At 43.4% G+C, this 16,084-nt stretch overlaps 1 protein-coding gene across 9 annotated transcripts in view; it reads left to right on the forward strand.

Moving 5' to 3' along the window:
- Positions 1 to 995: 995 nt before the first annotated feature.
- The window catches only part of SLC8A3 (solute carrier family 8 member A3), a 155,027-nt gene continuing 139,938 nt past the window's right edge, over positions 996 to 16,084 (forward strand). For 8 of the 9 annotated variants that reach the window (XM_065403130.1, XM_065403134.1, XM_065403131.1 and 5 more), the window contains exon 1: positions 10,948 to 12,713. In XM_065403130.1, the coding sequence (XP_065259202.1) occupies positions 10,948 to 12,713 (1,766 nt within the window). Of the gene's footprint in view, positions 1,032 to 10,890; positions 12,714 to 16,084 lie in introns of those variants that run through there. The other variant, XM_065403137.1, reaches the window with a different exon arrangement.

Here is a 16,084-nt window from a genome sequence, read left to right on the forward strand (position 1 = left end):
CAGCAATGTCTGTAAACACTGTAGGGAGCAAAGTGGCTCCTGCAGGGCCCTGAGTCAATGGGGGAAAAAACGCTGAAGAAGCAGGAGAGTGTGGGAGAAAGCTCCTCCGGCAGGGAGGCCTGAGGGAGAGTCTGTCTGAGCAGGAGAGAGACCGTAAAGACCAAGTGGGATGAAGACTGCGAGTTTGTGTTTTGGATGTATCAGGAGAGCAACATTGGTCTTGAGGCCTAGAAGGCCAGTATGTACCTGAGGATTAACTAAATGGGCCCCTTTGTGGGGACTGTTTGAACCACCTTTGAAGTGTAAGATCTTAAAGGGCCCTTGGGTGGGGGAAACAAAGGCAGGATGCTGTAGAGTGACCTCTGGCTACAAGGGGGTGCTTGGGAGGTGGCTGCCCATGTTACACAGGCTCTGAACCTAGGGCCTCCATCACCCCCACATAGAGCTGTCCCACTTGAGCCAAGAGAGTAATTCTGTTTGCTGGTGGTAATAGTAAGAAGTTATCCCCTATGTGAAATAGCCCTTAAAAGGGGATGCAAAACACACTTTGGAAGTAGAATGTAACCAAAACAATAAATCCAGAAACAATAAATGCATATCGGACCCAAATAATGTTGCTTTTCAGGGGTTAGAGTGGCCCTAAATAATTTATAAATCTAAATATAAAGTTTTGTTGTTTGAACACTTAAAACAATATATTTGTGAAACAATACAATGAGGAAAGTAACATTTCTGCTATCTCTTCTACTGAGCACTATCTAAAACATTCTAATGTATCAGCAAGAGTTAAAATACAGACATGCAGAAGTCTCTAAAGAGAGTGCACACATTTTCTTGGCATAGTATGGGTTGCAATGTAAATATTACTGTTCTAAAGGACATGGCAACCACAGATGTCCCTCTAATTCCTGCATCCTTGTTCTTTAAATATTTATACAGGTCGTATAAACCATTCCTCCCTCAGATGTGCAACTCCTATTAATGGATCTTCCCTTTAAGGGGCGGGGGTGTGTGTGCCTGCATTTCTTCAGGTGGTCTCCTGTGTTGTTGCGGGATGGGCTCGCTCCAACTTGACAGTGTTCTTCTCTCCAGTGAGCATCTTACCCATGCCCCACTTTGTAAGCTGCTCTGCTTGTTCCCTGGTTTCATAGGGTATGGACGCTTTCTCCCCACCCCCACATCTTCCTGCTGCTCTCTTGGAAACTGGACCTGCTCTGTTAGCCAGCAGGATCATCCGGAACTCTTCCCCCACCAAGGTCTAAGTGGACCTAAAATCAGCGAAGAGTCTAACATTCCCTCTTGGCTTGGGCCATCATGAAGCCTGATGGTGGCCTCCTCCAGCAACCGCTTCTCTTTGTTCCACTGCTGTGCTTTGTGCCCATGGGGGAGGAAGCCCAGGAAGGCTGCTCTCTGCACCACAGCCTGGAAGAGGTCAAGAAGTACTGGGCTGCTGCTGCTCCCTTTTCAGCTTGGAAAGCAATGAACTACAATCCCCTATCATGGGGTGTGGGGGATGGAACGTCAAGTACATGGAATGCAGAGTACACGGACATCACAACACAGAAGAAATGGCCGTGGGTCTGAGTGCCCAGGGGTATTCTGGGAATGCTTCAGGCTGCACGTGGGCTTGGACTCCGTGCCAGTTCACCCTCTCTGGGTGTGTAAAGTGTCTGAGCATAGAATATACTCCTAACACTTCGCAGCATTTTTCTTTACAAGTATTAGGCCCCAGTTCTCATTTTCACTAAGATCCCTTTATAGTACTGGAGCAATGGTAAGGAGTCATAGTGGAAACAAGAATCAGGCCCATGAATATTAAAGAACTTGCCACAGTCATAAAAACAAAACAACCCCTCATGTCATAATAACTTTTGTGCATGATCTTACTTTGAAGGAAAGGGAGCTGGTATTAACACACATTCGGGGGGATTATTTTTGTAGACGACTAAATGTGTTGCTATATAAAGCCCTGGTTTTTGGCACATTTACTGTGGAGCACAAAGCAACGACAAGCAACGGCCACCTACTGTTTCCCGCTGTGACTTTCCCCAGGAGCCAAACTAAGGGGGGATATGGTGGGGGACTGATAATGAAATTTGAAGGTTTTCTTGCTGTAGGTCGCTGATTCAAATACAGCCCAGGAAGGTAGGGAACAAAATCCATGACATTTCATGGCTGGTTGGTGGCCTATTTGAAATGTGCTGGTGGATCTCAGTCCAGTTCCCAGTAGACCCGTGTCCACCACCACCTTTGTCATTAAGACCTGGTCTATGTTTAAAAAATTGGCACTGGTGCAACAATATGTACTTACTCTGGTCCAACTTTTCTAACTGGACAAGCCTTAGCTGGCACTCTTGTTGATTGCCCTAGTGGTGAGGCCTAGGATCAAATAGCCTTTGAGTAGAGCTGGTTGAAAATGTATTTTATTTCGAATGAAAAACTTTGGATATTTTGTTTCTTTCTACGCTTTTTTGTAGAATTTTTAGGGGTTTGTGGAAAAAATTGAAGATTTGGGGTGTTGAAAATTGAATTATTTGGGTTTCAGTTTTTTGATGAAAATCTGAAAAACTTCAGTAAAACCAGATTTTCTCAGGAAAATTTCTGGTTAGTCAAAAATCCATTTTTCATGAGGACAAAAAGATTCGATAACAAATTTGACCAGCTCTGTTACTGAGACCAAACTTACTCCTGCCCTGAAGGGGCGAGAGGTGGGATAATGTGGAGGAAACTTGCACTGCAGCAGCCTGTTCTGTAGCTGTTCTGTTGCTAAACATGGGACTTCAGTCTGCAGGTGTGTCAGTCTGGCATCTGTCACCAATGCGACGTTCTGAACATAATGGAAATATCCCAACACGTATGTACAATAGAAAGGGCCTCCTTGCAAATCTGGCATGTGAGTGTGGATTCACATGGATCTGAATGTTCTCAGTTGCTTTGTTTTTTGTGGGGGAGGGGGTGTTACATTCATCCTGCTGTGATTTGACTTTCAAATCACGAGGTTCTAAGCCCAGACAAAACCCCCATTGTGAAGTTCAATGGGAGTTTTGCCTGAGTAACAAGTGAGTAGGGGCTCTAGGCTTTGACTTGTTATTTGTAGCTCTCTTGTTCTATTTAGCAGCCTACTCAGGAGGTAAAGTGAACATGCAGCCTCATTGTGAAAAGCAATAGTTCGGCGTAGCAAGTGCATTATCTAAGCAGGAGGTGAAGGGCACCACAGTTCCCTGCTGGAGTACATGTTATCTGGGTGTGCTAGCTTCAGGAGATTCCTTCTTTCCCCACCCTCAGCTCCATTCAGCAAAGGGCCTGGTAGAGTCCCTTCAAATTTACACTTGCTTTTGTTAGCAGAGCTGTCCCACAGCATGAATGAGAGAGAATGACTTTATCTTTCGTTTGAGTAGAGCAACCTGGCTGTGGCTGTGTTAGCATGTGGAGAGCAGCCAGCACTTACCTGCTATCTTCAGGCAAAAAAAGCTGATTTGCTTTTTTTGTTTGCAGATGCCTGCATGGATCTAGTGGCTGTCAATCTTTCACAGGGAAACAAGTGTGAAGCAAGTTAGATTGTGCGGGGGGGGGGAGGGGGGAAAGCTCTCATGCAAGTAGTAATTTTTTATGCTCAGGTAGGGCATCTGTGCCAGGAGTATTTTTTTTCCAGGCACAACTGCATGAGTTTTGCTACGCCAGTGGGGAAAAAACCTAAGGTAGACAAGCCCTGAGTCTTCTCAAATTTCACTACTGTAATAACAGAAATACCTACTGTCTAGTCCCCCTAGTTAATTTCCAGTCCCAGGTTTAAAGTGACAAGATCTTTGAGGCACTATCCCTGCTACAGTTTGGACTTTGTCCAAAAATATTTTCCAAGAACTGGTCTTGAAAACATTTGTTGGTAAGAGTTGTCAACTACTCCAGAATGGGGAATTCCTCCCCCCCCCCCCCCCCGACCATAATAGCAGAAACCATCTCTCTAGGAGAAAGCAGGAGTTCAGATTTCACGAACCATTCAATCCTTGAGCTTTCTGTTAAGAGTACCACACAATGGGCCAGTTGTTGTGGTTTTGTGCAGTAGGAACTGGTCTGAGACAAACATTCCATGTCACCTGGGCAGCTGTCAGATGGCACCAACTTTTGGTTACTTTCAAACAAGGCTGAATGTAAACTAGCAATGATGAAAGATTTTAATAGTCCATTATCAATCCCCCAAGCCATCCAGTTCTCCAGAGATCATATTCTTTACAAATGCTCACCTCTGTTACTTGTCACCCTCTTGATGATTTAAAACTGAATTTTAAATCATTCTGACTCACCATTTATGCAGTTTGTTACTCTTTATATCGCTTGAACAGTGATTTCAATGGAGTTATACTGATTTATACCTGCTGAGGATTGGGCCCAATGAGTGTTTGTGCATTCCTGCATAATTTAGAAATGGCAGAAACTGACTCACTGAAATTTCCCAAGTGGCTAGCTCTGATTTAGGCTTATGCTCCAGGGCACTTGGCAAAACGAGGGCCAGATTCTGATACCCTTACTCATAGCAAGTAGTATCGTATTCTCCAATTAGTCCTATTGAAATCAATAGGGTTACTCAAGGAGTAAGTACTCGGTGTGATTGAGAGGATCAAAATCTGGTCTTAAATAAACACTCTTAAATAATGGAACTGTAATTTTTTGGATTTCCATATGTATGGTACAAAGTTTAGAGTTACAATATTATCTGAGATAATGGAATTGAGTAAATACAGATAATCATTATGAGACACTGTAGAGCGGATGTGGTTTTGCACTTCTGTTTCACCATGGAATTCAAAATGGTAGCTGTGTCAATTTTTTTTTACTATGTCAGGATGGTACTACATAGTGAAATCACAGAGTAGTGTTTACTCTTTTCTTTTATTTAAACAGCAAAAAGCCAAGGAAAATAAATACAACTTATGTTACTGTAACAGTGATGAACTGGGAAAATGTCTGTATTATTTCTTGTTAATGTTGTGCGTGGCTTGGTTTCCCTGTTCAGTTATGCGTGGCTGAATGCACAGAGTTAAATCAAAGGAGGCTGTAAAGGGGCTCTTAGGGGACCCAGCAGGAAAGGTAAAACATTGACAAGGATAAGACAGCCGTTCAAGTACCCAGCTTCAAGAGAGTGAATATGGCAATGGCAGGGTCATCAACTCGGGGAGGCAGGGGGGAAAGTTACCTAGTTAGATACATCCAAGCTAGGGTGTTTTACTTTTCCCAAACTTAGGATCAAGAGAGAACCTGGCTCTGCACGCACTAAAAATAGCAGTATGGCTGGTGGCTCAGGATAGCAAGTACAAACTTGCCGGACCCTTTGGATCCATACGCAGGCGGCTATTCTGAGCTGTGTTGTGATAATTGGGCCTATACATTTACCCTTATTGTGAACTCAATGTAAAAAGTGAATGAAAGTTCATGAAATGTTATAGGTTATTGTGACAACAAATGTTGATAGGGGAAACGTGCAAAAAGGAAGACCGATTGAATTAGTCCAAATAAAGGCCCACTGACGTAACTCAGGGACTGTGTGAAAATCATGCCTGGTAAACAGGAAAAGTGTGGGACTGGAAATTAATGAACCAAAATTGGTGTGTTGGAAATTAGCCCTAATTGGTGGACAAAACAATGAGGGGATGGGTTATTTCACCCATCACTCCCTTTTGGGGTCCTTAAAAAGAAACTTTAGGGGGAAAAACTAGCTACCATAATGTTGGCTGACTAAAAGACGAGAGAGGGAAGGAGTGAGTTTCACCATCATGCTGCCACCCCCACGATCTCCTGGGATCCTAGAATCCAGTGTGACCCCACTGTGTCTTTTTTGTCTTAATCCTGAGAGACATCCTGCCAGATCGGGCCAGAGAGATTGGGACCCAAATGACACTGGCTTCAGCTAAATCCCGAATACCACCTGGGCTGTGAGACTGTCTCTTCCCCCTTTCCTCCCTTATTTCCTATTTCTTCTCTTGCCTAGTTCTCTCCTTTTTCCTTCTGTCTAATAAGTGTCTGGCTTACTCGACCAAGACTGCATATTTTGCAAAACTGCTATAAGCATGTGACCCGAAAGGCAGTTAAATGAACTGCCCTAAACAGCCTGATGCTGGTACAAGTTTGTTAGGTCTGGGAGTGGTTGATTTAGACTGTGTGCTCTGCCTGTGTTTTTCCAGCAGCGAGGTTGCAAATGACAGTCAACACCAGAGACAGAAGCTGCACTTTCTATCTTTGCTGTTTTTATTCTTTCCCTTTTGTGTGTGTTTATCTTTTTGTCTTGTCCTCTAGGAGATTGGATTGGACTGCAACAACGATCACTCCAGCCCATCTCCACTAACTTCTCCGTTCCCCAAAAGGATGGTTATTACCATCTTTAATACCATTTAAGAGACTGTCAAACAAGGGAGATGCTTTTAAAAAACCTCTCTACAGCTAACGGGAAATGGAACAAGGAATTTTGTTGAAGTAAAAGCCTTATTGAATACTTCACATTTCAAATGCCTTAACTGTTTTTCCTTTTTTAACCTTTAATAAAAGTTAAGAAGATGATTAAAACTGTTTGCCATGGTACTAAGCAGGCTGAGGTCCCCGTATACCAAATCCCAAACCTTGCTTAAAACTATTTTAATGTTGGACAGTTTCAGGGTCTTATTAACAACACCTTTGACTCTTTGGGTGCATCTATTCCATCTATCTGAATACAACAGCTCCCACCCATGCTGCCATGGCCACATAGCTATTTTTAGTTCATCAGCTTGAGCAAAGTTAGTGCACGTCTGTCTCCTCGGGCTGGGCAGCCCGCTCCCAGCTGCTGTGGAGAGGTATCCCCAGAGACAGAGGGAGAATGCTGCAAGCAGTGTAGTCTTCTCCCAACTCAGAGATGGGGAATAAGCCAGACTCACCTGAACTACCGATAGAGAGTCTAAGTGTAGGTAAGGGAATGTGCCTGTAGGTCTCTTTAGTTTAAATCCACTTCTCTAAGCACAACATGCCTTACGGGCGCCGTAAATCCTGCTTGGTTTTGAAGAAGCTATTTCTGACTCATTGCAAATGTGTGCTGACACAGGCTCCTAGAGAAACCCTGGCAAAGTCTAGCCCAGTTGGACCCTGTGAATTAGTCACAGTTGGTACCCAAGGGGGTGTAACTCACAGACCCAAGCGGGGAGTGGTTGGATCAGGCAGTTCCACCCCATAAAGAAGTGGAGGCCTGGGCCTGCCACGTGAAAGCGGTGCACTTGGGGGACTGGAGGAGGGTCTCAGCCAGGGCAGTTTGGCCAGGAACTGTGAGAGTAATATATAAGGGTTGCAGTTTACAAGTGAAGGTTTTCTTTGTAAAGAGTATTCTGTTCTATTTGTGACAGTGTAATGTTATTTGTATTTGCTTTAATATACAACTGGCCAAATTCTGCTCTCAGAGAAGCACAGGCAACTCCAGTGATTTCAATTTGAGTTGCCTAGATGTATCTGAGGGCAAAATTGGATCTTGCATAAGCAACGCAGGTGACTTATGGTTGCAGAGAGAACCTTAACTTTTGTATTTCCTGACTAACGTAAATCTTAAACATTCATAAATGTTTTATTAATATAAGTTTTTAAAAATCTAGTAAATGTATCGTGTTGCAAAGCACTTTTGCTCTGGTTCCCGGAGGGCTACGGAGGATGCTGTATTGTGGTCTGAAGACTGTTTAACTTAAAACTGTTATGTTATTGAAAGCATATTAAGGTCTCATCTGGCAGTCCCCATGCAGACAAAATTCCTTTGGATTTCACTGGGGAATTTTGTCTGTTTCAGGATGGCAGCATTGGGTCACTTGTTACACTGTTTTTGAAAATGATTTTGACTTCTGCTTAATGTGAACAGGGCTCATTGCAACAGTTAGTGAAAAAGGGGAAGAAATATGTTGCCAAGCTTGTGTTTTTATTCTGGAACCAGAGGCTAGGTTTGGAAATCCAAAAGTGTAAGTAGAAGCTACCAACAAAAGAGGTTGCTTTAGAAAGCTCATTCAGTTAGTTTGAGGAATAATCAGTATAATGATCCATTATTAAATATTTTTTTAAAATATTGGCTGGCAAAGCCTCAGAATGGTGTGAGGAATGAACTGCAGTAGAAGCCATTAGAGCTACATAAGGTAGATAAATAGAATCATAGGGGTGTATGACTGGAATGGACCTTTAAAGGGCATCTAATCCAGCCCCCTGTGCTGAGGTAGGACCAAGTAAACCTAGACCATCCCTGGCAGGTATTTGTCTAACTTGTTCTTAAAACCTCAAAGGATGTGGATTTCATATGCTTGACTATTCTTATAGTTAGAAAGCTTTTCCTAATATCTAACCTAAATCTCCTAGTGTTAATTATAGAAGAAGGTCAGACCATAGAGAGGGAGGCTGTGGATAGCAGTGATTGATTTGAGGGAAGGAAGTGTCATTGCTAATACAGTGTATGTATGATACTCTGACTTACTTAGGCACTTAAGTGACTTTTGAAAATGCAGTGTAGTTGTAGCTGTGTTGGTCCCAGCATATTAGAGAGACAAGGTGGGTGAGGTGATATATTTTATTGGATCAACTTCTGTTGGTGAGAGAGAGCTGGTCTCTCACCATCAGAAGTTGGACTAGTAAAAGGTATTACTTCACCCACCTTGTGACTTCTGAAAATGGGATGAGGAATGAACTGCAATAGAAGCCATTAGGGCTACATAAGTAGATAAATAGAATCATAGGGGTGTATGGCTGGACTGGACCTTGAAAGGGCATCTAGTCCAGCTTCCTGCGCTGAGGTAGGACCAAGTAAACCTAGACCATTCCTAGCAGATACTGACATTTCCTATCTCATTAGACAGGGTCACATTGAGACATCTTGACAAAGCAGCATGGGGAGCGGGCATGGTTACTGCCTGTTCCATGGATACTTTCATCTCTGAGTCTGTCAATCAGGCACCATATACCAGCCACAAGTTAAAAAGAGAAACAGAAAGATAAGGCTTTAGAGAGAGCAAGTTGAGGAGAATCTGTCACTTTTGAATTAATCTGGGTAGCATCAAGGAGGTGTTTATTTCTTTCCATCTTTTTCCATACCAAGGGGGTGTGATATGGATTTGTGGTTCTGATACTGCATAATCAATTCTCTCCTCTCCGCTGTGCTTTGTCAAGGATGGTTTTGTTCATTTGCAGTCTTTGTTCATTCTTTCCTTCCTATTTTGCTTGTCTCTCTAGATTCTTATCTGAATGTTAAAAACATTTTTGTAGATTCAGGGAGATTGTGCCTGCTTTTGGAAAGAAGTGAGTGACACAACAAGATGATGATGATAAAATAGCCATTTGCAATGCGTTTGTTCACTCCAGTAACATTAAAGTGCTGCCTGGAATAGACACACTGTTCTCTAGCCGCTTGAGGAACTTGTGGTTGGGTTTTCAAAAGCATCTAAAGGGCAGGTTTTTAAAGGCACCTAAATGCCTTCAAAAATCTGCCCCGGAGTGACTTGGGAATACAAGTCCCATTGAAAATCAGTGGAGATTGAAAATCAAATGGACATGTGTTCCTAAGACTCTTGGGTGCTTTTGAAAATCCTACTGTTAAGATTGAGATTCCATGTGAAACTCTGTGTTCAGATTCACAGGGCCCATAGTAGGTTAACTAACCATGTTACCCAAATTCCTCCGAAAGCATACTGTGACTGAAAGAGAACAGCCTGTTTTATGGCAGTGTGTACTGTTTAAACCCAATTGCTAACAAATGGAAGGTCTACTAGCATATAATGCAATGAGTAGCAAAATACAGTAAGTGGGCCTGGGATGTGATGTACCTAATTCTTCCACCTGGTTATCTTTCCTGGTTAGTTTAGGGGGGAGGCAATTTTTACTTTATACAGAACTTGAAAATAGACACCCCCCCCCATCGATCAATTGATTGATTGGAATGTCACTGGGTACTTGAATTTTGCTACTGTATATGGGTTCATTAGTGTAGCTCTTTCCGGCTCTGGTATTATCAAGCCTTTTAGCAGAGCATTACCAAGTTCTTGTTTTTTGTTTGGTTTTTCTAAATTTTTGGTGTGAATTTAGTGGTACTGTAGAGTGGCACGCTGATGGCCCTGGAGAGTGGAATCATCTATGCACAGCCTGGGTACATCATGGCAGTAGTAGTAGTAGTGAAAGTTGTGTGCCACAGTTCCCTGCCAACGTGTCTACCCCCTGACTTGGAGGCACCACTTCTCGGGGAAGAGAGAATGTCAATCTCAGTGGCCCACTCAGGGGCTTTCTGCTGAAATTCCCAACAAGGGTGCCAATTGTGGTAGTAGTTTGGTCATGTGAACACCTCACCTAGTTTGCTGGCCTCAGTCCCGCTTACTGATTTCATATATAGGGTACTCAACAGCATTAAGTAGTGCGAATTGTGTCCCCACCAATCCCCTGAGCCACTTCATCCCGTTTAAGTAACAGGAGGAGGGGGGAAAGGAGAGGTGAAGTAGGTAACTTCTTTGTTCCTTACACCACCCTGATCCAACTCCAGTTTATTTTATTATAAATTCATCTGACATGGACCTCCATTGAGCTATTGGGAGACTTGTAACTGGGTACTTGGTTCCTAAATTAAACAAACTGTTGGTCAAGAATTGGGTTAATATAAATAATTTCCCTCTTGGTTACTTGTTTATCAGTTCTTCTGTCTGTTCAGCATCTGACCTTCAAAGATAGCATTGCTCTTTGTGATTTACATTTAAAGAGTCTCTACCACTGGTGAATACCTTTTTGTCTAAGTGGTGGAGAGACAACTCATGTATTTCTACTTCAGCTCCTCAGCAGTGAGGTATTAAAGTGTGTATATGAGAACATCACATCTTTTTGCCTCTGTCTCATGCTTCCCCCCCATTTCTGTTTTGTTCCTTTCAGATACTTGGCGTTTTCAGAAGATTGTTGCATCTACACAGTGGAAGTCAAATTTTGTGTATGGCGTGGTTAAGGTTGCAGCCTCTCACCTCAGCCTTCCTCCACTTTGGGCTGGTTACCTTTGTGCTGTTTTTGCATGGTTTGCAGGTGGACGCTGGCATAACGGGAGAGTCTCTAAGTACAGGACAAAACAGCTCGTGCTCAGGATCTTCCGATTGCAAGGAGGGTGTTATCTTGCCAATATGGTATCCAGAAAACCCATCCCTTGGGGACAAAATTGCCAGAGTTATTGTTTATTTTGTGGCACTTATCTACATGTTCCTCGGAGTCTCCATCATTGCAGATCGTTTCATGGCATCGATAGAGGTCATTACATCACAAGAAAAAGAGATTACAATCAGGAAACCAAATGGGGAGACCACCACGACTACCATTCGGGTTTGGAATGAAACTGTTTCCAACCTGACCCTGATGGCTCTAGGTTCTTCTGCTCCTGAGATTCTTCTGTCATTGATAGAGGTATGTGGCCATGGATTCATAGCCGGAGACCTGGGGCCCTCTACCATTGTTGGCAGTGCGGCTTTCAACATGTTTATCATCATAGCCATCTGCGTTTATGTGATCCCGGATGGGGAAACCAGAAAGATAAAACACCTGAGGGTGTTCTTTGTCACATCTGCATGGAGCATCTTTGCTTATATCTGGTTGTACATGATCCTTGCCGTCTTCTCTCCAGGTGTGGTGCAGGTCTGGGAAGGCTTGCTCACTCTGTTCTTCTTCCCTCTTTGTGTCCTCCTGGCTTGGGTGGCAGATAGAAGGCTGCTCTTCTATAAGTACATGCACAAAAAGTATCGTACTGACAAGAACAGAGGCATTATCATTGAGACAGAAGGTGAACACCCTAAGGGAATAGAAATGGATGGCAAGATGATGAACTCCCACTTTCTGGATGGAAATTTAGTAACTATGGACGGGAAAGAGGTGGATGAATCTCGCAAAGAGATGATTCGGATCCTCAAGGATCTGAAGCAAAAGCACCCAGAAAAGGACTTGGATCAGCTGGTAGAGATGGCCAACTACTATGCCTTATCTCACCAGCAAAAGAGCAGAGCCTTTTACCGCATCCAAGCTACCAGAATGATGACTGGAGCTGGCAACATTCTGAAAAAGCATGCGGCCGAGCAAGCCAAGAAAAGCACCAGCTTGCATGAGGTGCAGGCAGATGAACCTGAGGAATTCATCTCCAAAGTTTATTTCGATCCTTGCTCCTACCAATGTCTTGAGAACTGTGGCGCTGTCCTCCTGACGGTGGTGCGGAAAGGGGGTGACATGTCCAAGACCCTCTATGTGGACTACAAAACGGAGGATGGCTCTGCCAATGCTGGTGCTGACTATGAGTTCACAGAGGGAACTGTGGTCTTGAAGTCAGGGGAGACCCAGAAGGAGTTCTCTGTGGGGATCATTGATGATGACATCTTTGAGGAAGATGAGCATTTCTTCGTGCGGCTTAGTAACCTCCGCGTGGTTGAGACTGAGGAACCTGCCGAGCTCAACAATTTGCCATACCCAAAGGCCATACTGACTTCTCCTTGCGTGGCCACAGTGACTATCTTGGATGATGACCACGCGGGCATCTTCACATTTGAGTGTGATGTGATGCATGTCAGTGAGAGCATTGGCGTGATGGAAGTCAAAGTCCTTAGGACATCAGGTGCTCGAGGTACAGTCATAATCCCATTTAGGACAGTAGAAGGGACAGCAAAAGGAGGTGGAGAGGATTTTGAAGATGCTTATGGGGAGCTGGAGTTCAAGAACGATGAAACGGTGTAAGTACCCCTTAATTTCTTTTACCTGTCCTAGTTACTGTGGTTAACTCCAAGTTTGCCTCCATCACAGGTGAATGCAGACAACAGATAATGGGCTACTTTCTCCAGCTCTCCTTCAATTTCCATACTTACCTCTTCCATGCAAGAACCCTACAGCAGGATCTAAGAGGGTAATACCTCTTGTCCCTTTCCTCCCAGGAATTACAAAATGGGGCTTGGAAATCTCATCAATGAGAAGACCTATAGTCCTCAGAATCATCGACTCAAACCAGTGAGTGGGACTTGGAGACTGTACTTAGACATTTTCACAATCCTTTAATTTTGAAGATAGCCGGTATGATCGTGAGTAGAAGACAAAAGGCATGTTGAGGCCCAATCTTTCAGACCTTAGTTAAATTAATAGTCCCATTTACTCACTGCCAACATAAATGGCCAGATTTTCAATAGTCGCTGAATAAGGTGGGATTTTCAAAAAGGCTCAGCACTGGCCAAACGCTGCTCCTGTTGACTTCAGTGGGAGCAGAGAGAGAGCAGCTACGAGCACTTTTGAAAATTCCACCTAGAAGAGCTAAGGGAACATTGAGAACAATGAGAACTGTTGGGAGCTCTGAACTCTTTTGAAAATCTGGGCCTAGGGGATGTGAGCAATAGCTGCAGGATCAGGCCCTTGGTCGCTAAACTGAACCTCTGTTGTATAGATATTTCTTCCCTTAATTCCCTCTCCCTATCTTTTTTTATTTCCCTCAACAGACAGCAAATTCAGGGTTGAATTTCCCCATGCAATAGAAGTGTTAGTTATGAGTAAAGACAGAGGGGAGAGGAAAAAAATCCTCTACATAGGTTTTTAATGGACTCTTGAATATGCTAATTTGGGATATTAAAAGGCCTTTTGTAGGTTTGGTTTTCAATCAAATCAGCCACCTCCAGGTAAATATAAGCCACTTAGCTAACAAGGGCTCTTCCCCTCCCTCGAACTACATATGTACATGGTCTGCCTGTGCCTCTTGTACATCCAGGTGATTCATGTGGTAGCTGAATCCACAAAATCGGCAGCAAAGCACACCCTCTTGCTGGCTTGTGTAATAAGCAATAATTCCAGTCTGTGTGCCCCTGCAGCCTCTGCCTAGAGCTGCTTGAGCTAGGCAATACTCTACCCACAGGCCTTTCTTTACATGGATCTTAGCATAGGCATTAGGGGGTGGGCTAAATTTTCGGCTTTTGAGTAGCCTTCTGTGTGATCATCTCTGAGTAAGCTGGTCTTCCCTTTGAGTTTATTTACTAGTGGTTTTCCCCTTAAAAATACTGCAGTATTCTACAGTAATGCTCCAAAAAGCTGCAACTCAGTGCTTCCCTGCGGCTCCATGACCTAGTGTTTTCATACAAAACAAGACACAAGCACTCCTCCAGCCTGGGGAGGGAAAGGATTCCATGGCCTCTAATAGTGTGAACCAGCCCTGTTAATTCAGCTCTTTCATTATGAACAAACATAACTGATGCGAGAGTAGTGAGTAATAAAGACCAGAGACATAATAATGTCTAACTGCTTTAACTACCTTCCATTAACATTAGTGGAGGATGAGGAAAAATCGCTTAGTAGAGGGAGGTGGTGTATGGACATGATGCTAACATTCCCTAATGCTGAGTGCTTAGGTGCCTCTTGTTAAAACCCAATCACTTGAGAAATCAAAGGAAGAATTGTGCTGACTTGCAACTGGCAGCACAGAAAGGAAATTACTGTACCAAGTCATCTTATACAACACACATGTAGACGCTGGTACACTGAGCTGCAGAACAGGGATGCCTGAATTCTGACATCTTCCCATGGTCTGTGCCCACCTGTCATGTTTTTTTTTAATTCAGTTGCTGTCCACAACCCTGGTATTTGATTGCACGTGCATGTTCTCCCTTGATAGATGAACAGAAGTTGCTGGTTGGCTGAGATCACCAACAGTAAAAGTAGGCTTGGAAGGATTTGATTTGTGGTGGTAAATGTCAATTTCTTGACATGTGATGTTGACGATTTGTGTTTCAATGGTTAGCCTTTTTTTTTAATCTCAACATCTACTGTCATTAAATAGTCTGATTGTCATCCCATTCTCCCCCCAACCCCTAATTTCCTGCAACTGTGGAAAATTTACATTGATAACAATAGAAAAAATACTTAAAAATAAGCCTCAACATGAGATGTTAAAATTATGAAAATAGACACATTGAACTGTGCCAAGCCTGAATAAAAGATTGAAGGTGATCGGCTTTGTCCTCAACTTGCTGCTCCAGGGAGAAGGTGGCCATGGGTCACCGTGCCAAACTCTGCTACTACAACTGGTCCTCAGGCTGCACTTTCTGGACAAAGTAGACCAAGGTCTCATCTACTCAGTTAAAATCTGTTGTGCTAGGGGACCCACCTACAACATGGTTTAATTCTAATTGTGTGGGGCACAACCATGTTTTAAATGGGTTCTCCAATATGGTAGATGTTACTGGGGCAGTTGGAGCCTAACAGGCTGGATTATTGACAGAACTAATTTAAACACTGGAATATTCCAACCAGCCCCTCCTCTATTACTGAAGCTTTTTTAATTTACAAAGTAGGGGAGCATTTTAAGGTCCATGAGCATTTTAAGGTCCATGCTACCACTAAACTGCTTTAAGCTAAACCATGTTCAGCAGAACCATGTTTGAGTCTGTTCTCCAAGATGGAGTCAAATGCACTAGCACATAACAAGTGCTGCCAGTTACAACTCTTCTCTCTGACACAGTCAAATCACAGTTCCATTTTTGGAATGTAGGTAGAACACACTCAAACGACACTAGGTTCCCATCTGTGCTTTAAAATGGAATTCTGTTGGGGGACAAATATATTGTAACTGAGCCACTTTACCCTTCAGAACTGATACTGGCTAGTCATGGGTGAACCTCAAAACATCTGAAGTTTGAGTTTGAACAAGCACCTGTAATTCCAGATGTTTATTTAGACATTAGACAAATCCTGACCTGGTGTAAGCCACTGAAATCAAAGGAGCTGCACTTGCTTACACCGTGCCTGCATTTAGCCCTCCAAGCCTCTTGGAACTTTTGTGAGGGAAGACTTTGTGGTGAGATTCCTGTTTCCCACTGGCCAGGAAGTGCAGTGAGCACAGCTTTTTGCTGCCATTCTGTAAGAGTTTGACTCAGATTCAGTTGGAAATAGCAAGTGCAGAGACATGAATGGTTGTGTCTTTCCTGAAGGGAAAAAATAATTTTGGGCAGATGTTTGGGGTAGAAAGCGGCCAATGTGGAGAATTCAGATCCACGTTTGACCTTTTGTAAAGATCAGCGTTTCTCAGATCCCAGGTTTTGGTATGGGCTCATCTCTAGTTTAGGGAGGTGTA

The sequence above is a fragment of the Emys orbicularis genome, chromosome 4 (assembly GCF_028017835.1).
Source record: "Emys orbicularis isolate rEmyOrb1 chromosome 4, rEmyOrb1.hap1, whole genome shotgun sequence".
Classification (NCBI taxonomy): Eukaryota; Metazoa; Chordata; order Testudines; family Emydidae; genus Emys; species Emys orbicularis.